General features: G+C 38.8%; 1 protein-coding gene across 32 annotated transcripts in view; it reads right to left on the reverse strand.

Moving 5' to 3' along the window:
- Clasp2 (cytoplasmic linker associated protein 2) overlaps positions 1 to 24712 on the reverse strand; it is a 199298-nt gene that overhangs the window by 166839 nt on the left and 7747 nt on the right. For 31 of the 32 annotated variants that reach the window (XM_041677054.1, XM_041677052.1, XM_041677051.1 and 28 more), the window contains exons 2-6: positions 21028 to 21106; positions 13304 to 13407; positions 10106 to 10197; positions 6628 to 6703; positions 4232 to 4329 (exon numbers count right to left, since the gene is read on the reverse strand). In XM_041677054.1, the coding sequence (XP_041532988.1) occupies positions 4232 to 4329; positions 6628 to 6703; positions 10106 to 10197; positions 13304 to 13407; positions 21028 to 21106 (449 nt within the window). The remainder of the gene's footprint in view (positions 1 to 4231; positions 4330 to 6627; positions 6704 to 10105; positions 10198 to 13303; positions 13408 to 21027; positions 21107 to 24712) is intronic. The other variant, XM_041677050.1, reaches the window with a different exon arrangement.

The following is a 24712-nucleotide window of genomic DNA, read 5'->3' on the forward strand; positions in this document are numbered from 1 at the left end:
CTACAAACTACTAAGAACTATTTCCAGGTGGCTAGCTGAGACGATCCAGCCTCACAAGACTACTCTAGCCAGGACTTGAGACAAGCCCTATACTTTCCCATTATGCAAAGACTGGACAACAAATGATACAGCTACCTCTCCCACAACTTGACAATTGATCCAAATTTTTGTTTTCAGGATCACCTAAAGATACTGTCACCTCCAGACAGAAGGAAGTAAATTTAAGAGCATGACATCCATATTCCCAAGAGGTGGGGTGGGTGGTTTGTGGTCATTCAATCAGCTATGGATATCTGTCATTGTTTAGGGGGCTGCTTACAAGTTGTTATTGGCTACAGCCAAGAGGAAAGTTAAAGGAAATTAGATACAAGGTTCTTGTTTTGAAAAGAAAAAAGGGGGATATAGATGATAGATTAAAAAGTAGATTACTAAATGTACTCTGAAAAAAATAAAGGGAGGATAAAGATATGATAAGATAAAAAGGTAGATTTTTGGATCTACTTTTAAAAAACAACTACTAATTTTAAATTTTTTACACAGGATTGGCATTTTGTATATTGATACAAATTTGAGATTAATTTTGTTAGAACATATTGTACATACATTTCTACTCTTGTTCAAAGTATTATACCTATACAAGTCACTTAACAATATAATGCAAAGGGGGGCTGGAGAGATGGCTCAGAGGATAAGAGCACTGGCTACTTTTCCAGAGGTCCTGAGTTCAATTCCTAGCCACCATATGGTGGCTCACAACCATCTGTAATGAGATCTGTTACCCTCTTCTGGCGTGCAGGCGTACATGAAGGCAGAATGTTGTATACATAATAAATAAAACTTTTTTTTAAAAAAAATCAAAACAAAACAAAAACAATAAAATGCAAACTTCTAGCCCTTGAAAATTATTATTACCAACCATTTAGGATAATAAGGAAATGCAGGTTAGTAGTTAATCACCTATTATAAACCGAACTTGTAGTTACATAAGGTATGTTTTCAAGGTTAAAAGAAATATAGTTTAGATAGACAGGTCATTGTCAAACACTTCAGAGACCTACAGAATATGGCATTAAAGATATTTTAATAATATATGCTCCTTTTTGAGACAATGAGACATGTCTGCTCCTGGTAGCACCATTCTACTACATAGAAAATAATAGGCATTGAACATGGATGGAGTTTACTTTCTTTGTGACAAAAGTAAGCCACTGGGCAAGAGCCCTTGTCTCAACTGCTGACAGTATGCCATCTTAATTGGATAAGCAGGGCAAAAAGAAAATGACTGTCAAACTTTGTCAAGATAAGGAGGGACAGCCCATCAGAATATCCTTCTTTACAGAAAAGTATGTTGATCATGCTAGGCCTATAGGCAGAAGATGAATGCCCCAATGTTGCACAGGAACTTTGGGTAACTGTCCAGGCAGCCAGCTATTTCTGTTATTTCCCATATTCTTGGAAGTCACTTGCTCACACTTTTTGCTTACTCAGTTGGTGCGGGAGAATTGTCTGTATTCTGTCAATCGTTTTAAGTAAACACTGATTTGCCAGGCAGGAAGTATTAGTGGAACAACCAGACAGGAAGTAGAGGCGGGGCAACGAGAACAGGAGTATTCTGGAAAGGAAGCTCTTTCTGCAGTCCTGTCCAGACACCAAAGAAGCAGGATGTGATCTATCCCGCTGAAAAAGGTACTGAGCCATGTGGCTAATATAGATAAGAATAATGGGCTAATATACGTTACAAGAGTTAGTAAGAAGCCTGAGTTCGTGGGCCAATCAGTTTATAACTTATGGAGACCTCTGTGTGATTTTCTTTGGGACATCCCGGATGTGGGAACTGGGCAAAAGAGAAACCCCCAACAAGCAGGCCCGCATGTTACACTCAGTCAATATTATTTCCTTCTTGGGTCTCTGAAGGAGTTGAAAACTAGTTAAAGTTATGGCTTTCCTTGTTTACCAGATACAGAAAACAAATTATGATAGAAAGTAAATTAGGTATAAGATTTTTGACTCACCAAAATTGGATAGCTATGGAGAATTTTCTTGGAATTTGTCAAATGGAAATGGATTAGACATTGTTGATGTATTTATTGCCTGAATATATTTTATACATAGTTATTGTACTTACTGTATATTGTTTTCTTATATTACTTATAGCCTTCTTTTTCTCTTATTTCAGACAAAATTGAGAAATGTAGTGATATTCATTTGTATTTTAATAAATAAAGCTTGCCTGAAGATCAGAATGCAAAACAGGCACACCACTCAATTATATAGGCCAGGCAGTGGGGGCACACACCTTTAACCCCAGCAGCCACACTAGTCAACCACAGAGGACGGCTGGTGGTGGTACATGCCTGTAATCCCAGCACTAGGGAAGAATATAAAGCAGGATGAGACAGGTACTTGCCCTCTTTCAGACTGAAGATTTCAGAGAGGTAAAAGCTCCCTGGTAGCTTGGTTACTTTGCTTTTCTAATCTTCAGGTTGAACTCAATATCTGTCTCTTATTATTTGTGTTACACATCCACAATGAAGCCTGAAAATTTTACCACCAGAAACCGAAAATCAGTAATAAGATCAACAATATAAACTACTGTTAAAAATGCAGTGGTGGCACACACCTTTAATCCAGAGGCAGGCAGATCTCTCAGTTTGAGGCCAGCCTGGTCTATAGAGTGTGTACCAGAATAGCCAGAGATACACAGAGAAACTCTGCCTCAAACACTACCACCACCCCAAAAGAAAGAAAAGGAAAACACAGACAATTGATAGTTATAAACAATACTAGTCAAAAATAAATGGTTACAACCTGGACTCTAGGGAAAAGATGTTAGGGGTAGCCATTAAAACAATTTGCAAATTCTCTCTGTAGATCAGGTTGGCCTCAAACTCACAGAGATTCTCCTGGTAGCATATACCTTTAATCCCAGCACTCAAGAGGCAGAGGCAGGTGGATCTCTATGAGTTTGAGATCAGCCTGGTCTACAGGAATTGAACTCAGAGATTAGCCTGGAGACACACGCCTTTAATCCCAGCACTGGGGAGGTAGAAGTAGGTGACCTCTGTGAGTTCAAGGCCAGCTGGTCTACAAAAGCTAATTCAAGGACAGCCAGGGCTGTTACACAGAGAAACCCTGTCTTGAAAAAAACAAACAAAAAATCACTTTGCCCAGGCCACCTTTACACTTAAAATGCTTAATTGATTTTTAGTTTTAACTCTACATACCTAAAAAGTTCACTAGAACCAATTTTTAGAAGTAGAAAGAAAGCCAATTGGCGAAAAGGTGCTCGTTCCAAAGCCAGCTGACGTGGTGATTCCTCCAAGTTGTCCCCTGACCTTCACCTACCATGTCACTCACACGCCAAATAAAACAGAATCTAAAATAATATCAACTCCTAAGAAAAAAGAACACTTACCAAAAGCCAACAACTTATATCATTTTTTTTTTTCCTGGAGACAGGATCTCACCAGCCCCAAACTCACAGAGATCCACCTGCCTCTGTCTTCAAAGTACTGAAATTGAGAGCATGTACCATCACCCTAGCAACTAACATCACTCTTAATGCGAAGAAACTAGAAATTTTCTAGGATTAGAACAAGGTAGGAATGCACCCCCACTCTACTCTTTCTTAACAGCACACAGGAAACAACAAAGACAAGAAACAGAAATGAAAACTATACAGATTGGGAAAAATAAAACTATCTTCGCAGGTGACAGGACTATCTACGGAGAAAATTCTAATTCACACAAACCCTACCCTGGAAATATTAAGTACTTACATAGCTGAGCTGAAGGAAACCTGAAGCTACATGAGTGCCAACTATCTAGGTATGTAACTTTACTTCTATAAATTGGTTCCAGAAAACTCAGGATACGTAGATGCTATGGATCTCTGGCTGGCCCGGATGGAACTCTCTATGCAGGTCTGGTTGGCCTCCAACTCAGACATTTGCCTACCTCCGCTTCCCAAGTGCTGGGACTAAAGGTGCGTGCCAGCACACCTGACTCTAATATTTTACTTTAATAAGGTGAACAAAATTACAACTTTAAAAATCCATAGCAATAGGCCAGGTGTGGTTTTTAATCCCAGCTCTCCGGGAGGCAGAGTCAGGTGGATCTCTCTGTGAGTTCAAGGCCAACCTGGTCTAAAAGAGCGAGTTCCAAAACAGCTGTCTCAAAAACCTGTGGGGGGGGGGGGACTAGAACAAAATATAAGTTTAGAAAGACTTACCTAGCAGGAGGAATATCTCTCTTACACAGATCAGACCTCAGCTTCTCTCCTACATGTCTATAAATCTCCACTACAGCCGATATTGCAGCATTTCTCACCTGTTAAAGAATTCAAGACATATAAAAGAAAACTTAGACGTAACACATACTTCCTTTCAAGGTAACAACAAACTAGCAGGCCAACCTAATTAAAAGTTCGTTTTAATGTCTTTTCAGTCCCTGAGAAAATTATAATATGACATATTATTAATGGAAACCCAAAACCAGTTTGTCAAAAAACTAAAAATTAAAAAAAGCCCTACAAAACCCATTTAAAGAGGAGCAAGATCTTAGTGGTGGAGCACTTGCCCAGCATGTGTGAGATCTTTAGGTTAAATCCCTACTACCATCCAAAGAAAAGGATAAGAGAAAAAAAAAAAGAAAGAAAGAAAAAAAAAGAAGAAAGGAGGTGGGAGATGGTTAATAGAAATTTGTGAATAAAAGCTAGCAATTGGGATTTCAAAAATTGTAATTTTTTTTAACCTAAACTACAGTTAATTAATTTCCTGGAACCAAATTATCTTCAAAAATGTATACTGAACTCGAAAAGATATTTTTACACCAGTATTTCTGAAATTATTCAGAATAGTCAAAAGGTAGAAAAAACAAACAAAACAACAATTCCTATTCATGTTTATCTATATACACAAAATGTGATGTCTGTGTTCCTGGAAAATAACTCAACCTTAGAAAGATGAGAGAAATCCTGACACATTTTGCGACATGGATAACTTGTGGACATTATACTAAATGGGATCGATCAAAAAGGACAACTATTGTCTGATTTGCTTCCACTAGGTACCTGGAGTAGTCAAATTATGATGAAGAGTGGTAGTTGCCAGCAGCTGGGGAAGTAATGGGAAGTTGTCTCATGGGTACAGAGTCTTAGTTCTGAGGAGGTAAAAGTTTTACAGGGAGATGGTGATACAGTCGCAATACAATGTGAATGTATTTAACACCACCAAAGTGCACACTTAAACATAGCTGCAATGGTAAATGTTACATTCTATATAAGAGGTGAAAAAAGAATGGGGCCTAAGAGAACAATTTGAAAAACAACACTTATTTTTTTGCACAACTCACTATCAAAAAGCAACCAACCAGGTGTGGTGGCACACACCTGTAAGTCCCAGCATCCTGGGAGACTATGGTGGGAAAAATCAATTGAGTTCAAGAGCTTGAGGCCAGGCTGATCAAGAAAAGGAGAACTTTTGTCTGTAAATAAAACAGCAATAAAAGAGAGTAAAGATCTATAAATCTGTTGAGGGGCAACTACAGTTTGTAAGATCTTTCTCCAAATGCCCTAGCTAGCTCATAACATTACAATATTGCAACTGACTTTTAGGGGAAGATGAAGCCTTTGCCTCCTGATTACAGCAGACAGCTCAGGTCAAGAGATGCACCACGGACACAATGGCCTTCCCTATTAAACAGGACTATCAACAACCCCAACAGTTCTGGTATAAGCATATTCAAGATTGTAGACCGTTGATACTCTAGCCCCACAGTTAACATTAAGGTGAACTACAGAAGGAAACCCAGGATTTTCTTAACCTGTCAAACTCAAGAATTTAACCATTAAGTACTTTTTAATATCAGTCTAAGAACTGACAAGAAACTTATATTTGGGGGCTGGAAAGATGGCTCAGCGGTTAAGAGCATTGCCTGCTCTTCCAAAGGTCCTGAGTTCAATTCCCAGCAACATGGTGGCTCACAGCCATCTATAGTGAGATCTGGTGCCCTCTTCTGGTGTGTACATGTTAGCAGAACATTGTATGCATAATAAATGAATAAGTCTTTAAAAAAAAAAAACTTGGGGGCTGGAGAGATGGCTCAGAGGTTAAGAACATTGCCTGCTCTTCCAAAGGTCCTGAGTTCAATTCCCAGCAACCACATGGGGCTCACAACCATCTATAGAGGGGTCTGGTGCCCTCTTCTGGCCTGCAGGCATACACACAGACAAAATATTGTATACATAATAAATAAATATTAAAAAAATTAAAAAAAAACATATTTGTTTCGAAATAAATAAGTAAACAAACAAACTCTGGTAGAAGGGGGAAGAAGAGGAAGAAAAAGGAAGAAGACGCCTGTAGTCCTAGCTGCTTAGGAGGGTGGAGCAGGAGGATCACATGAACCCAGTGGATTCTGAGCAACATAGTCCAACCCTCATTTAACTTAAAACAAAAGGGGGGGCAATCTTTTAACTATCTACCTTCTGTCTTCACTGTTATGGCTTAAATAAGGTAAGACCACAAGATAGAGCAACCGCCAACCCCTCACACACACACATACACACACACATACACACACACATACACACACACAGTCAATACATGAGGGTAAAAAAATTCTTACCTGACTATTAGAATCTCCAAATAAGATACACAAATGTGGCACCAACTTGCTGATGACCAATGGTTGAGCTCCAAAGCTAAATATAATTTAAGAAAACACAGACTTTGGTTTCATTTTAAATACTGAAAAAAAAAATCTTAATACTTTCTTTTTCTTCTTCTTTTGTTTTTAGACAAGGTTTCTGTGTGTAGCCCTGGTTGTCCTGAAACTCACTCTGTAGACCAAGAAGGCCACGAATTCAGATATTTCCTCCCTGCCTCTGCCTCCCAAGTGGCGGGATTAAAGGTGTTTGCCACCAATGCCATGCCTTTTTTTTTATCTCCTGACTGACAACTTTGATGAAGAGCATGGATGTCCATCATTAAAGAAAGACAAGTATCAAGCAAAGTGATACTAACAGCAAAAACTGCCGACCTGGGTAAGTGTGATGAATGCAGTCCTAGTCGGGGCAGCTACTGCTGTGATAAGACAACAGCCAAAAGCAAGTAGGGGAGGAAAGGCATACACATCCATCACCAAAGGAAGTCAGGACAGGACTCAAGCAGAGCAGGAACCTGGAGGCAGAAACTGATGTGGAAGCCATGGAGGAGTGCTCCTTACTGGCTTACACTCATGGCTTGTTCAGTCTGTTTTCTTGTAGAACTCAGGACCACCAGCCAGAAATGGCACCACTGACAATGGGCTGAGCCTTTACCTATCAATCACAAGCTAAGAAAATGCCTTACAGCTGGATCTGTGTGTGCGTTTTACCCTGTTAATTTTTCATTGATATTTATTGAGCTCTACATTTATCTCTGCTCCCCTCCTTGCCTCTCCCCTACTCCCTTCAGCCCTCCTCCAAGGTCCGCATGCTCCCAATTTACTCAGGAGATCTTGTCCTTTTATACTTTTTACTTCCCATGTAGATTAGATCTATGTGAGTCTCTCTTATTAGTGTCCTCATTGTTGTCTAAGTTCTCTGGGACTGTGGTTTGGAGGTTGGCTTTCTTTGCTTTATGTTTAAAAACCACCTATGAGGCCAGGTGGTGGTGGCGCACACCTTTAATCCCAGCACTCGGGAGGCAGAGGCAGGTGGATCTCTGGGAGTTTGAGGCCAGCCTGGTCTACAAGAGCTAGTTCCAGGACAGGCTCCAAAGCTACAGAGAAACTCTGTCTCGAAAAACCAAAAAAAAAAAAAAAAAACAAAACAAAAACAAAACCACCTATGACTGAGTACATGTGATATTTGTCTCACTCAAAATAATGTTTTCTAGCTCCATCCATTTTCCTGCAAAATTCAAGATGTTGTTATTTTTTTCTGCTGTGTAGTACTCCATTGTGTAAACGTAACACATTTTTCTTATCCATTCTTTAGTCGAGGGGCATTTAGGTTGTTTCCAGGTTCTGGCTATGACAAACAAAGCTGCTATGAACCTAGTTGAGAACATATTCTTGTGGCACGATTGAGCATCCTTTGCATATATACCCAAACGTGGTATTACTGGATCTTGAGGAAGGCTGTTTTCTAATTTTCTGAGAAATCGCCACACTGACATCCAAAGGGGTTGTACCAGTTTGCATTACTACCAGCAATGCAGAAGTGTTCCCTTTTCCCCACAACCTCTCCAGCATAAGTTGTCATCAGTGTTTTTGATCTTGGCCATTCTTTCAGGTGTAAGATGGAATCTCAGAGTTGTTTTGATTTGCATTTCTCTGATGACTAAGGATGTTGAACATTTCCTTAAGTGTCTTTCAGCCATTTTAGATTCCTCTGTTGAGAGTTCTCTGTTTAGGTCTTTACTCCATTTTTATTTTTTATTGGATTATGTGTTCTTTTGGTGTCCGATGTCATGAGTTCTTTGTATATTTTGGAGCTCAGACCTCTGTCTGATGTGGGTTAGTGAAGATCTTTCCCCATTCTCTAGGCTGTCATTTTGTCTTGTTGACCTTGTCCTTTGCTTTACAGAAGCTTTTCAGTTTCAGGAGGTCCCATTTACTAATTGTTTCTCTCAGTGTCTGTGCTGCTGGGGTTATATTTAGGAAGTAGTTCCCTGTGCCAATGTGTTCAAGTGTACTTCTCATTTTTCTTCTATAAGGTTCAGTGTGGCTGGCTTTATGTTGAGGTCTTTGATCTATTTGGACTTGAGTTTTGTGCATGGTGATAGATATAGGTCTATTTTCATTCTTCTACATGTTGATATCCAGTTATGCCAGCACCACTTGTTAAATATGCTTCTTTTTTCCATTTGATATTTTTTGCTTCCTTATCAAAAATCAGGTGTTTGAATATGTATGGATTGATATCTGGGTCTTTGACTTGGTTCCATTGGTCCTCTTGTTTGTTCTTATGCCAATACCAAGCTGTTTTCAGTACTGTAGCTCTGTAGTAGAGTTTGAGGTCAGGGATTGTGATGCCTCCAGAAGTTCTTTTATTGTACAGGATTGTTTTGGCTATCCTGGGTTTTTTGCTTTTCCATATGAAAGAACGGTAGTTCTTTCCAGGTCTTTGAAGAATCTTGGGATTTTGATGGGCATTGCGTTGAATCTGTCTTACAGCTGGATCTCATGAAGGCATTTCTCAACTGAGGTTCCCTCCTTTCAGATGACTATAGTTTGTATCAACTTGACACATGATCCAACAGGGCAAAATACTCAACAGCATTTTGACAACTCTGGTAGTCTATCAATTACTTAAGAAAATCTGAGCATGTACTTTTGAAATTGTATTTTTTTAAAAAATGACACTGGATCTCAATACATAGAGAAATGAAATAAGTAACTTAACAGATCTTTACGTTTACTAACATTCTGAAGTCTGGGTTAAATGCAAATGACAGGAGAACTAAAATTCAGAAAGTGCAGTGATGAGAGGCCACAATCTGCACTTGCTAGCAGGAAGGACCCAGAACAGTGAAAGAAGAGGAAGTCACACCACAGGAAGAGTTGAAAGAGACTGCGTATTACCTATCACCCTGCACAGAGTCTAGAAAGTTAGACTAGACTAAGAATAAAAGCCTAACACACATTTCTTCTGCCTATATCATAGCCCTGTGAAGCCTAAGCTATCAGAACTCTGCAGCTGCCACTAGAGCACTGTACTCCGTCCTGACAGAGTCCCAGCAGGTGCATCACTGTAGCCGTCACCCACAGTGCCTTAGCCTAGAGCCCACAGGTAAAAGCAATGTAGGGAAATGGCTTCAACATGTGACACACCATTGAGTTCAGAAGTTCTGAAGCAGAGCCTAACAGAGAGAAGATCCAAACTTATTAGCACATCTGTTCTATATCCACCAATTCTGCATGGTTAAAGAAAAAAGAGACAAATTTAAAAATAAATACAATAGATATATATCCAAAAGTTGCATTAAATATTATATTTTTGTTTGGGAGATCAATTGAATTTAAATTTATTTCCAGTCTTCCTTCACATTGTGAAGAAAAAAAAACCTTGAGAAATGACTAAAAGAGAGCAAGTTGTTTCAGTAACCACAGAACTTACATGTTCAAGGTCTCAATAAGACACAGACACACGCCCTCTCGAGATCGGAAGTTCTTGTGCTTGAAACCAGAGGCCAGCTGCTCCCAGATGTACTATGGGGAAAACAAGTAGATACACGCAATAAAGTCAGAGACTGCTATGACAAATGTAACTCTTCTAATCTTACAAGCAAATCATCAGGGATCAGAAGTGTTCCATATTTGGGGCATTTTCAAATTTTAGCATTATTTACATGGTAACAGAAATCTTGTTGCTAGGACACAAACCTAGACTTGAGACTCATCTCTGTTTCATGCTCACTTTACCACATAACCTGAGCATTTCTATATAATATTTTTAGTGCAGCTAAATTTTGCCTGCAGCCTGTCACATGGATCAGGTGTGGAATTTTCCACTCATAGTCTTAATGTTATGTCTATGAACAAAAAAGTTTTGAGTGTTCAGAAAACAGAAGCTCAACTCATATTTACAAGGTTTCTCTTTTTATTTTTGTGGGCTCCTACCCATTTAATATCTGAGCCAAAATTCTGGTTTTTATTTACATAATTTCACTTTAAATTTTAGTAACTGTAAGGAAAATCATGCTCCATACATAAGCATCTAAGCATTTCCATGAACACGGGTTTCTTCTATGCTAACAGCTCTGAAATTGGTACGGGAGAATTGTCTGTATTCTGTCAATCATGTTTTACGTAAACACTGATTTGCCAGGCAGGAAGTATAGGCAGGTCAACTAGACAGGAAGTAGAGGTGGGGCAATGAGAACAGAAGAATTTTAGGAAGGAAGAAGCCCATCCCTCCCCAGACCACCGAAGAAGCAGAATGTGACCTGCATTGCTGAAAAAGGTAATGAGCCATGTGGCTAACATAGATAAGAATAATGGGTTAATATAATCTACAAGAGCTAATAAGAGGCCTGAGCTAATAGGCCAATCAGTTTATAACTTATGGAGATCTCTCTGTGATTTTCTTTGGGATTTACTGGCTGTGGGAACGGGGCAGGAAGAGAAACCCCAACAAGCAGCAAGCCCTCATGTTACATGAAATTATAAGCACAGTGGTCTGGGAAGCACCCCTAGATGCAAAACTCCTTAGCAACTACTACAGACTGTCACATGGAATGACAGCAAACATCTTATAACGGGGACAGGTCATTTTATGACTACCTAGTCTGAGGGGAGAAAGGAAAAATAAGCTTATACCAATAATGCAAAACAACTGTTTAGGTATAGTGTAGCAAGGATTCTACTATATCTTTCAAAACACACAGTAAGTTTCCCCCACCCCCACTGTGTGTGTGTGTGTGTGTGTGTGTGTGTGTGTGAGAGAGAGAGAGAGAGAGAGAGAGAGAGAGAGAGAGAGAGGAGTGATGCGCGATTTGTGTGTGTGTGACTCAAGATGTGGGGACAGAGGACCACTTTCAAGAGTCAGCTCTCTTGTTCCCATAGATCCCAGGGATCAAACTCTGAACTCAGGTTATCTATCAGGCTTGTCAATTTTAAAAATCTTAACTAAGGCTGGATATATAGTCCAGTGACAGAACATTTGCCACTGAGATCTACAAGGCTCTGAGCTCTGTTGTTACAACCACCAAAGGGGGGAATCTTATTTTGATTAACCTGTCTCAGCAATCCTCTCTGGAACTCTAAATGTTTACATCTATAGTACTTTTCATAGTAAGAAAACCAGAAAAAAAAAAAGTAAATGTAAGTTAGTAAAGACTATCCACAAAACTTGTTTTGAAAAGTTTTGTTATGAAGCATAAAATCCCTTCTACTCAGTTCCCCTTTATAACTCAGTACTCTTGCCTTACTAAACATGTGCACCATAACCATCTAGCATCACATGACACCACTGAGACTATTACGTGAACCTTAAGCTAGCCTCCCAACCGTGCTGTACAGGTCAGCTTATTTTTAGTCTCTGTTAAGGATTTCCACACCAGGGAATGGACGTCGTTCTCCCAAGGGTTTATGTGTCAAAAGCTTGGTCCTCAGTATAGCAGTGTTGAGACGGAAAGGCCCGGGGCTAGAGGGATGATGGTTCAGTGGTTAAGAGCAACTACTGTTCTTGTAGAGAAATTATTTCAGTTCCCAGTACCCAAACAATGGCTCATAACTGCCTCTGTAACTCCAATTCTGATTTTTTGCAGGTACCTGTATATACGTGATATACATACATGCATACATATATATCCATAAAATAATTTTTATGGAAGGACCTTTAAAAAACATACTGAGCAAAAAAAAAAAATATTGGCTCTTCTCATAAGCATGTAAACATTTATGCTATCACGCAGCTACCTCCCATGCGGTGATGCACCTAGGTGGACCCCATATCACATAGCAAGAGTTGTGTCCACAAAACTATGACTCCCAAAGTTATGAGCTAAATACATCTTTTTGTTGTTGTTACAAGTATCTAACCTCAGACATTTTGTTGTGTAACAACATAAAACAGACCAATACGCTATTGGTGTAAGAGCCCATAAACATGTGCAAGTGTGTTCATGCGTGTGGGTGAATGTGAGTACAGGTAAGTATGCGTACATGTGGAAGACAAAGGGCAATCTTGTGTGTTGTTCCTCAGGTGCTAGCTAACCCCCCCCCTTTTTGGTCACAAGTCTCTCACTAGCCTAAAACATGGCTGCCTGTCTCTGCCTCCCCATTACTAGGATTACAAATATAGGCCACACATCCAACCGGGAAAAAAAAAAAAAAAGGTTTCTTTTTCAGTATCTTATAATTTGCAGGTAAGAAAAACCAGAAAACGGTGAAGTATAACTACAACCGGCATACTGTCAAATCACTTAATTCTGTATTTTTTTTAAATGTAAGTAACTGAAAAATAGAAAAGTTAAATGAAAATAAAAAACACATGTTGACACTGCACCTTAAATTTGAACTTCCATAAAACATCAGCAATAATCCACTATTTAAAATTCTAACATTTATGCTTTCAAGGTTTATTACTTTGCTATACTTACCATTCAACTAATGAGAAAATTTCAAGCCGGGTAGTGATGGTGCACACTTTTAATCCAAGCACTCAGGAGGCAGATGCAGGTGGATCTCTGTGAGTTCAAGGCGAGGCTAGCCTACAGAGTGAATTCCAGGGTAGCCAGAGCTATTACACAGAGAAACCCTGTCTTAAAAAGTAAAACAAAACAAAGAAAACTTTCAATCAACGCAAGCCTACCATAGGTGGTGCCACCTCATCCATCAGCTTCAGTGTCAGGTTCTGAGCTTCATCTCGAACTCTGTCTTTGGTGTCTCCCATTCTGTCTATTAAAGCTGTGGTAACTAATGCGGGAAGAACAAGTATTACAATCCATCACAAACCATATTTTACAGAACTACAAAGAGCAACTACTGCCATAATCATTTATGAAAAGAAATTATTTTAAGTTCTTAGTCATGAGTTCAAATGAAAACAACGAACAAATTTCAATGTAGTTAGTATGTACAATCATATCCAGTTGGGACAGTGTTCAAAACTAGACAAACAGTGTTATTCCATTTGGAGGTAGGTATGTGGTCAGGATCCATAGACAAGCAAGTAAATACTTTTCTAGAGGTTATGATAGGGAAGACCTCTGGTGGACTGACTGGTATCATCAGGAAGTGTAGACAGGGGTAGTTCAAGGACCTGGCAGATTTGAGTTTCTGGACCCAGACACAGTCACAGTCAAGGGTTGGTTTTATAATTATTCTTTAAATTGCATGTTACACATTCTTCTTGTTGAACATATTTCATAACTGACAAACAGAAACAAAAACATAGGCCTAAATCCAGGTTTTAATGGGGAAGTAGAAGAAATGAAATTTAAACAACAACAAAAAAGGATATATTTATCTAGTTTACTTACAGAAGGTGTAATGGGGGCGGGGGGAGGGACCACCTTCAAGCCGAGCATGGAAGCACATGCTTTAATCCCAGAAATGGGGAGGGAGGCTCTTAGACAGCAGGAGTGAGAGTTCTATGCTAACCTGGACTATATAGAAAGAACATGTCCCACTGAAACAAAAAGCATCCCTCATAACTGAAGTTATAAACCAGGGGCTGGAGAGACGGCTCATTAGTTGAGAGCACAGGCTGCTCTTCAGAGGACCTGGGTGGGACACCAGCACTCACAGGGCAGCTCACAACCATTCAGAACTGCAGCTCCAGAGATCCAAAGCCCTCTTCTGGCCTCCGTGGGTAACCATGCTTGCACAGACATTAATGTAGGCAAAAGATCCATACATAAAATAAAATAGTAATAAAAATAAATTTATTCAATTATAAACCAATATGAGTACTGTTCATGACTAGAAATACGGCTCAGTAGTTTGCCAGACAGTGCAAGACCACGGCACCATTTAAACAAAATAAGCACTGCCAAGTATGAATCAGAGGGCAGAATGAAAATCTTTCCTCATGTTTGTTTATATGTAGTATTAACAGGAATTATTCAATATCTGTAAGACTGGCTATTACGGGAATCTCTGTTACTTCTAAATCACAGAACATAATAGAAAAAATAAATTACCTTATTTAATCCTTACAACAATATTATTACACTACAATACTATTAAAATCAGTGTTTACTTATAATTTAGATAGTTGGGACTGTGTGTATGTGTGTGTGCGTGTGTGTGTGTGTGTGTGTGTGTGTATGTGTGTTGGTATCCATGTACCAATAACAGGAAAAAAGATACTCTGTCTCTGAGAGGCAGAATTAAATTACAAAAGAGAATTCAAATGTTCGGCCAAATACAGTCTAATACTAAGAAGTACTTTAGGCAGCATATAAAATTTAGTGGCATATACTATAATCTCAGTACTAGGGATTGGGGAAGTAGAGGCAAGAAGATCCCAAGTTCAAGGCAGCTCAGGCTACTTACTATAGTGAGTTCAAGACAAGGCTGGGATCTATATAGTAAGATTCTGTCTCAAAATTAACATAAAATTTTAAAGCCAGTTGTGGTGGCTTATGCCTATGACCCTGCACTCAGAAGGCTGAGACACAAAGACAGCCATAAGAGTCCAGGCCCGCCAGGGCAACATAGGAAGTTCCAGGCTACAGAGCAAAATCATGTCTAAAAACAAAAGTAATTTTATAGAATATAAATATTTTAAAACCTTTAATAACTGGAATACAGTGTGAGTTTGAGGCCGGCTGGTCTACAGAGCTAGTTCCAAGACAGGCTCCAAAGCTACAGAGAAACCTTGTCTTGAAAAAACAAACAACAACAACTAAAAAAAAAAAACAAAACAAAAAAACTGGACATGAACAAACATGAACATAATATTGTATTAAACAAAAAAAATTTATTACTTTTATAATAAATTTTTAATCGTATGTATGTGTGCGCGCATGTGAACATGCCATGACACACACGAGTAGAAAGGTCAGAAGACAACTTTGTGAAGTAAATTATCTCCTCACACTTTTCCATGAGTTCTGGGGATCACACTCAGGTCAACAGGCTGGTGTGGAAAGCACCTTGACCTGAGTAACCTCACTGGTCCTTAAATTTCTGTTTTTACACTTATTCTCTTGGAGACAACAACATTTTATTTAGTTGTACCTACTTATTAATTACAGGAGACAGTAAATTTTCCTAAACCTCAAAGTTTCCTTGTTTACTCCTTATGAATAGAGAGTAGATGAAGTAAACAAACAAAAAAATACAGTGGGCATTTGGAACTGTCGGCAATATACACTACAGACCTGCTCATATATGGCCCGTGATTCATCGATAACTACAGTGAACGAACGCTGCGTCTTTACTAGGCACCCAGAAAAAGGGCTTCCACTTTGTAAGTGAAGAGAATCTAAACAATGTGTCAATTTACCACAGACTGTACTGGAAGGGGAAATACTGAAAACTGAAGGATAGGTGGAAGAAGTTTTCATTCTACTGGTTTTGTAAAATGTAAAATTACAAGACATAAAACTCAGAACTCCGTGTCCTGAAGGCTCTGTCACTCTATTGGTTTTCTGTTTGTTGGTGAAGACACATTTAGGGTTTGGACTATCTGCTAAATTTTTATACTACAAAACTTTATTAAACTTAGTTCCCATAAAACCAGAGCTAGTGACCAGTGTCAGTGTGGAGATCACTTAGGAAGCATGGTAGAGGCCATGCTCTCTTCAGAAACATATCTAAAGCTCTAATGGCTGAGCGATGTGCAAACCTCTGTTTGGAACTAGAACTAACACTGAACAGGGCTCTCAATTTTTTAAGAATACATATTTACTTTTAACATACAAAGGACTGATGCACATAGGAATTCACAGAGATGCTACAGCATGTACAGGTCTACACAGGTTCAAGCAAGACAGGGTAGCAACACTGAGAAGGCAAAGTGAACAGGTGCTCCCACCCCGAACCAAGAAGCTATCTGCAACTGACACCAGCTAGCAAAGGAAAATTTGTTGTTTTGCAATGGAATCTCACGGGCATATTATACACTTAAGGCAGGACCCATGTACAGCAGTAGATGGCCAACACAAAATGAACTCGATGCTATTTCTGTAGACTTTTTGCCTCATGTTGCTTTATCTGGGCACTTTTTGTCATATTGGTCTTTTGCTTGTTTATAATGTTTTCTGATTATGTGCATTTTAAGGATTTTGTGTGTGTGTTTCTTATAGTTTTTCTTTGGGGTTTTTCTGGTTTTTTGTTTGTTTACTTTCTAAAGAGTGAAAGAGAAAGGTTGAGTATTTGGGAGGGATCTGGGAGGATTAGGGAAGTTTAAAGAAATGTTAGGTCATGATTTAATTCGATCCTTTCCTTTTACAAAGAGACTTTTAAAATTGTTTTATATTTCCTTATTAATTTTCTATTTGGGGAAACACGTTAGCCAAGGCATATACATGGAGGTCTGAGGACAATTTGCAGGAGTTAGTTCTTTTTACCATGTGGGCTCTGGGGATGGAACTCAGGTCATCAAGCTGTTGACAAGCACTTTTACCTACTAAGCCACTATATTGGCCCTATACAGAATTAGGTAAGCTATTTAAGCATTATGATAGGATTAAATAAGAAAGCAAATCTAAGGAAGTCTAGCTCTTTTTTTGTTTGTTTTTGGTTTATCAAGACAGGGTTTCTCTGTAGGTCTGGAGCCTGGCCTGGCCTCAAATTCAGAGATCTGCCTGCCTCTGCCTCCTAAATGCTGGAATTAAAGGAGTGTGCTGGCTGGCTTAGGTAGTCTAGTTCTTGAAGAATGCAGATACTGTCTACCTCCAAGTCAGAGACACATGATGATCCTCTCTCACAGACACAGTACTTTTAAAGGAGGGTTCCGATAAACGGGAGCAAATGAAGGTCAAGTTTTCCCATCACACCACATAAGCTTGCACATAATAAGCTCAAGTTTCACAAAGGATCATCAAAATGAAAACAATGCTAACTAACAGTAGTTTGCAGAAAGACCAAAATAAATAGATAGGTAAATAACAAAAATAAATAAATAAAAAATAAAAAGCAAAGGAAATCTCCATGGACCCAAACAAAGGGAAGTGGTAATACAACTTCAACCAATAATTACACATAAGAGAATATTAGGCACACCTTAATATACAATTTCTCTAAGTCCAAAGTATGGAACTTTATTTTTAAAACTTCTGTTTACACACTCAAATTCATCTACAAACATGTCTTCAGAGCGTGGTTTTTAACATCTATTATCAATTTTAAGCAGAAGGTGGCCAGTAAAAATTTCTCTTCAGAAGCTATTGATACTAACAGTGGAAACTGGTGTAGGAGGCCCTTCTGTTTGTGTGTTGTTTTCATTGGTTGAATAAAGATATTGCCTTGGTCTTTTGATAGGGCAGCAGCTTAGGCAGGCAGGGAGACAGAACTGAATGCTGGGAAGACGAGGCTAGATATAATGGGCCAGGCAGTGTTTAAATGAATATAGTTTCTGTGTAATTATTTCAGATGTAAGGTAGCAAGGCGGGAAGGAACAAAAGGACCCCGCACTCTCTACTACAGGGAACTACCAAGTAGTGATTAAAAGTGAAAACCAAGAAACTTATTTGAGAAAACAGATGGAAAAGAAAAATAGAAAAACTGACACAATTTGGTGGCATACTAAACATGAAGAAGTCGATCAAAGCTATTTGAAAGTAAGTTTAATATTATGTTGACATTATGGGCATTGAATCATAAAAAAAAGCCACTAACATTCAAGGTTGTATTTCTGTATGTTGCTATAAAATAGTACCAAACTCATTCATAAAGCATTCTAAAATGCACAGGAATATCACACATGTTTAGTCAAAGTCAATTATGTCACTGCATTATGCAGAGTAGGCACTTAGAGAGGCACAATGAACATGCGGCAAGCAGATCATAACCGCGGCTCAGAGTGAAGCCAACAAACTGTGATACAAAAACAGTATTTAGGGAGGCTTCTGGGGCAATCAACCACAGTAACTTTATTCAACCTAATATTAAGAACTTGTGGGACTGGAGTGCAGCTCAGGTTTAATGTTGTAGGCTCAGTGTGCAAGACTCAGGCTCCACGTTGAACAAGACAAAAGCTGTAACTCGCTGTTATTATACTTCCTAAAGTATTAGTCTAAACAGACTTCTCCATAAACAGTGTGAAAAAAATAGCAATGTAGCCAGTCTGGTGACACATGCCTTAATTCCAGCACTTGAGAGGCAAAGGCAATAGGATCTTTATGAGCTTGAGGCCAGCTTGGTTTACATGGGGAATTCCAGGACTGCCAAGGCCATATAGTGAGACCCTGTCTCAAAACAATAAAAGCAACAATAAAAAAAAAATCCCACAGCATGTAAGTTATCCTACAAATTTTATTATTTTACAAAAGATTAAAATACACTAAAAAGGAGCACTGACATATTTATTAACAGTATCTAGAAGGCTGTGTTGTCTTGTTGCTTCTTCTTTTTTGCAGAATTGTGATTATCTATTTAATAAGTTTTTAACTCTTTGTGTAAACTATGCATATGTATGTATGGTTTACTGATACAAATTTAAGGTCAATTTTGTTATATGTGTATTTCTGCTCTTGATTAAGGTATTGTGTTTGTGCAGCTCATTTAAAAATGTAATGTATAGCTAATAAATACAGGTTAATAGATAGTCATCTATAATAATAGTCAAGCTTGTAGTCATGTTAGTTAGGTCTTCTAGATGTACAGAGATATATTTCAGATGGATAGGTATTCAAAGACTGGATAGGTATTCAAAGACTAATAGAACATGGCATTTAAAGATTTTAAGAACTTAGGACTTTTCATGACAATGAGACACATCTGTTCCTGGCAGCACCAATCTACTTCAAAACGATGATAGGGATTGAAGAGGCTCCTCATGGAGTTTGTTAGCCATTTGAGCAAGGAAAGTGCTCTTGTTTGGACTGCTAAATGTTATGCTGTATGAACTGGACATGCAGGACCCATAGAAAAATGACTGCTGAAGTTGCATAAAGAAGTGAGACGGTCCTTCAGGGTTCCTACTTGATAAAAGTCTGCCAGACATTCAGCAGGACACAGAAGAAAGTGACTGACAGACTACCTGTAGGGGAAGCCGGGTTAGATCAATATGTAAGAGCTAGCCAGGCAGAACTAATGGGCCAGGCAGTGTTTAAAAGAATACAGTTTCCGTATAATTATTTCAGGGCATAAGCTAGCCATGCGGGCGGCCGGGTGCCGGGGACGCAGCCCCGCCGCTCTTATTACTACAACTACCAATATAGGTGTTACTGTCTTTGAAATTTCCTGCTTCATGGAAAAGTCTACCAGATACTATGGGCCTGAAGGCTGAAAATGGGTGCCCCAGTGTTACAGAAGAACTTTGGGTGGCTGTCCAGGCAGTGAGAGTCTCTGTCAATTCTAGAGTTTTGGAAGTTGCTTACAAAGCATTTCCTATTTACTTAGGTAACATTATATCCTTCTGGGGTCTCTGATGGAGTTAAAGAATAGAAAGTTATAGTTTTCCTTAGTTATGATAAAAGATAAAGTAGACATAAATATTGTAATTGTAATTTTTGTTTGATACCTGTTTTGTTATATGCAATTTTACTGTGTTAAAGTTAAAACCTTCCTTTTTATTTGAACAGAAAAGGGGAAATGGTGTGGGAAGTCCTGCATCTGTGTTGCTTTTATTGGTTAATGAATAAAACTGTTTCAGCCAGTAGCTTAGCAGAATAGAGCAAAGCAGGAATTCCAAGCAGATACAGAAAGAGAGAGTAGGCAGAATCAGGGAGAAGCCATATAGCCGTTACAGGAAACAGATGGCGCCAGAACTTTGCCCACCTGTAAACCACAAGCCTTATGGTAAAATATAGAATAATAGAAATGGGTTCATTTAAGATGTAAGAGCTAGCTAGAAATACACTTAAGCTATTGGCCAAATAGTATTTCAAATAATATAGTTTTCTGTGTTTCTGGGCAGCTGGAAATGAACGAGCAGTCTCCACCAATTAATATTTTTTTGTTTTGAGACAGGGTTTCTCTGTGTAGCCCCAGATGACCTGGAACTCATTCTGTAGACCAGGTTAGTCTCAGACTCACAAAGATCCTACTGCCTATTTCTACCTCCTGGGTGCTGGGATTAAAGGTGTGTACCACTGCCACCTGGTTGAAATTATGTATTTTTAAATTGACTTTATTTTAATTTAATGTGCTTGTGTGTTAGAGTATGCTGTATTGTACAAGAACCCTCAAAGTTCAAAGAGGGCATCAGATCCTCGAGCTAGAATTATACCTGGTTATGAACCACCTGCTGTCAGTGCTAAGACTCTAACTCAGGCGTTTGGAAGAACAAGAGCTTTAACCACTGAACCATCATCACTCCAGTCCCCAAACTACACATTTTATAAATTTACAGAAACTAACAAAAATGCAAAGAAAAAGTCACTATATCAAATTCTACAATCATTCTTAAAGTGAACTTACCCATTGCCACATAAGATTTAAATCGCGTTGACAATCTATCCACAAAGGCACTTAAAATCTCCAATCCTAATAATGATACCTGCAAACAGAAAGAGATTTAATGAATACAAATTACTGATATATATTATAAGATCAGTATATAATTTTTAATATACAGCATATTACTAAGATTTGTTTTAAATCAGGTTTAACTGGATATGGTAGCATAGGCCCTTAATTCCACACTCAGGAGGCAAAGGCAGGAGCATCTCTGTGAGTTCAAAGCCCGAATGGTATACATTGTGAGTTCCAGACTAGTCACGGGTACACAGTGAAACCCTGGCTCAAAATAATAAAATTAATTTTTAAAATTTTAGTGAGACTACTGTATTCAGAGGTAGGCAGTCATGGCGTTGAGGATTCTACTCTCAAACACATCAATAGTAAAAATTTGTAAATGTACAGGAAAATAGTGATAAAGGACATTTGACAAAAATTTAGTAACTGATTAATCAGGTAATGGTTACACAGAAATTTAGTGACTATACTTTTCACTTTGCAATGTTTCCTAAATAAAACAGTAAGAAATTTAATAATACCTCTAATTACAAAGGAATTCTGGTTTCTGTCTGGAATGTAGAGACTGGAAATCAGTCATATTACAATAAGAAAAAACTATCTATAAAATAATAACTGTTCTTGAATGCATAAGAATGTTAAGGTTGTAGAACACTGGTTTCCCTAATGTGGTAACCCTTTAATACAGTTCTCCATGCTGTGGTGACCATATAACACTATTTTCTTTTTTTTTTTTTTTTTTTTTTTTTTTTGAGGCAGGGTTTCTCTGTGGTTTTGGAGCCTGTCCTGGAACTGGCTCTTCTTTTTTTTTTTTTTTTTGGCCATAACACTATTTTCATGGCTACTTCATAACTTAATTTTGCTACTGTTATGGATCATAATGTAATATCTGTGTTTTCTTGTGGTCTTAGGCAACCCCTGTAAAAGAGGTGAACAATCCCCAAAGGTTGAGAACCACTGTTATGAATAACCAGTCAGTCTTAAAAAAAAAAAAAAAGACATATACAACCAAAAAGTCTACAAGTGACAGGAAGAAAATGAAGCCATGGTACAAAGGGATAAGAAGAATTCCACTGGGGGCTGGAGAGATGGTTCAGAGGTTAAGAGCATTGCCTGCTCTACCAAAGGTCCTGAGTTCAATTCCCAGCAACCACATGGAGGCTCACAACCATCTGTAATGGAGTCTGGTGCCCTCTTCTGGCCTGCAGACATAATATTGTATACATAATAAATAAATAAATAATTAATTAAAAAATAAGAATGCCACTGTATTTAACAAATTATTAGTATCTGAGTGTGGGCTAGTATGGAAACTTCTTTTGAAAATATTTTTGAGCATTTTCTTTATTTTGTGTATATGGGTGTTTTTGTGTATATGTCTGTGCACGTGCATGCAGTGCCTATGGAGGTCAGAAGAGGGTGTCGAACCCCCTTGGAATTGGAGTTACAGACAGTTATGAGGCACCATATGGGTGCTGGGAATTGATCCTGGGTCCTCTGGAAGACAGGCAGATGTTTTTAACTGCTTAGCCAAGTCTACAGAGCTTAGTAAGAAAACTCTTAAATACCCAGAGGCACAAGAGAGTTCATACCCATTCTCAGACTCCAGTTTGCACCCACAGATAAAATTATTCTACAATTAAGACCAAGGCTAGGCAGGAGATCGGAGAGGCACTGAGGCTGGTGGAGGTCTTGGGGGAAGAGCGTGGCCTATGCAGCACAGGCACCAATACTCTCAGTGCTCTTGTCTTCTAGAAAGTAAAAGCTTAACTTGAAGTATTGAGCAAAGAAGATCCAGTACTCAACACCTCAAGCACAGGTAAATAAACTCTAGTGGAAAAAGGGAGCAAGACAGGAAGCTGTCCACCTCAGAATGAGACAGAAAACAATCCTCAACCCAAACTATCCAGGTGAGGAGTTGTCTCTTAGAAAGCCTTACCCCAAGGCTGGTCCCACATCTCACAATAAGGCTACCAAGATCAAGAGCATAGGGAAGAGGGTTAACAGGAAACATGGAAGGACTCAAGCAGAGGGCTGATCAGAAATACTGAAGAAAATGGTTGCCTATCAAACTAACCCAGAGGAACAAGAAACACATAGAAACCAATAGCAACCACAGCAACTCCAACACACAGACCTAAGTCAACTCCTGACTAGACTGACTTTGTAAACGTAGCAGATGGTGACACAGCTTTGAGAGGTCATTGCTGGACATAGGCCTACAAGTTGATTCCAACTTCTGGTTCTGGCTTGAACTCTATGCTCCTTGATCCACCAGGACAAGAAGAAGCCACACCACAAGTCCCCATTGCCATAAACAGAACAACCCCAGGCTCCATGCCTTCCAGACCAAGGTGAACTGATACCTTTCCTCCCTGAAGTTGTTCCTGCCAGGCATTCTGTCACAGAACAAGTAACTAATATGCCCAGAAACTACTTAGAACAAGCATGGGAATTACAAAATGCTAATAATGCAAGATCATATATAATACAAATAATGCAAGATGAGCTAAATAAGTTCAGGATTGGAAGAATGCAATCACTATCAAACTCACAGCAGAATTTGTTCAGAGACAAACTGGTCTTAAAATAAACAAATAAATAAATGCATAGAACACCCATATCAATACTGAATTAAGAAAAAACTAAATCAGATTACCTGATTTCAAGACTTTATATGAAGCTCCAGCAATTAAGACAGTATGGCTGGGACAGGAAAGATGGTTCAGTAGTTAAGAGCACTGACTGCTCTTCCAGAGGACATGGGTTCAAGGCCAGTCAGGGCTACATGGCAGTTCATAACTGTCTACATCTCTAGTACCAGGAGATCCAATACCCAACTCTGGCCTAAGGTACCAGGCATTTATGTGGCCACAGACATACATGCAGGCAAAAAAAAACCCATACACATAAAATTAATGAACTAATTTCTTAAAAAGGAAGTATAGCTATTAAAAAGAATGAACATAGGGTTTCATGAAATAAGACAAAAACTAGCTGATATCTAACAATTGTACAAAGGCACTCAATAAAGAGATTAATCTTTAAACAAATGCTGCTATAATTAAATGTCAAAATGCAAAACAAATATGCTTCAACCTACACAACCACTTACAAAAATTAAACAAAAAACAGATAAAAAAACAGATCAAAGACACAAATGAAAATTACTTTCATTAAAAATGAAGTTATTGTTTAGTCACACAGAAGTGGTGCACACCTTTAATCTCAGCACTTGGGAGGCAGAGACAGGTGGTTCTCTCTGAGTTCAAGGTCAGCCTGGTCCACAGGGTGAGTTCTAGGACATCTGGGTCTACATAGAGAAACCCTATCAGAGAGAGAGAGAGAGACAGAGACAGAGACAGAGACAGACAGACAGAGAGAGAGAGACAGAGACAGACAGAGAGAGAGAGACAGAGAGAGAGAGAGACAGAATGGGGATGGAGAGATGGCTCACTGGTTAGGAGCACTTGTTCTTGCAGAGGCCCCAACATCCACATGGTGACTCACAATCATCTGTAACTTCAGTTCCAGGGAATCCAATACCTTCTGACCTCAGAGAGCATTCAACATGCACATAGTGCAGGCACACAATGTAGGCAAAACACTCATATCCATAAAATTAATA

The sequence above is a fragment of the Microtus oregoni genome, unplaced genomic scaffold (assembly GCF_018167655.1).
Source record: "Microtus oregoni isolate MIOR12 unplaced genomic scaffold, Mior012 000028F_ref0000031, whole genome shotgun sequence".
NCBI lineage: Eukaryota > Metazoa > Chordata > Mammalia > Rodentia > Cricetidae > Microtus > Microtus oregoni.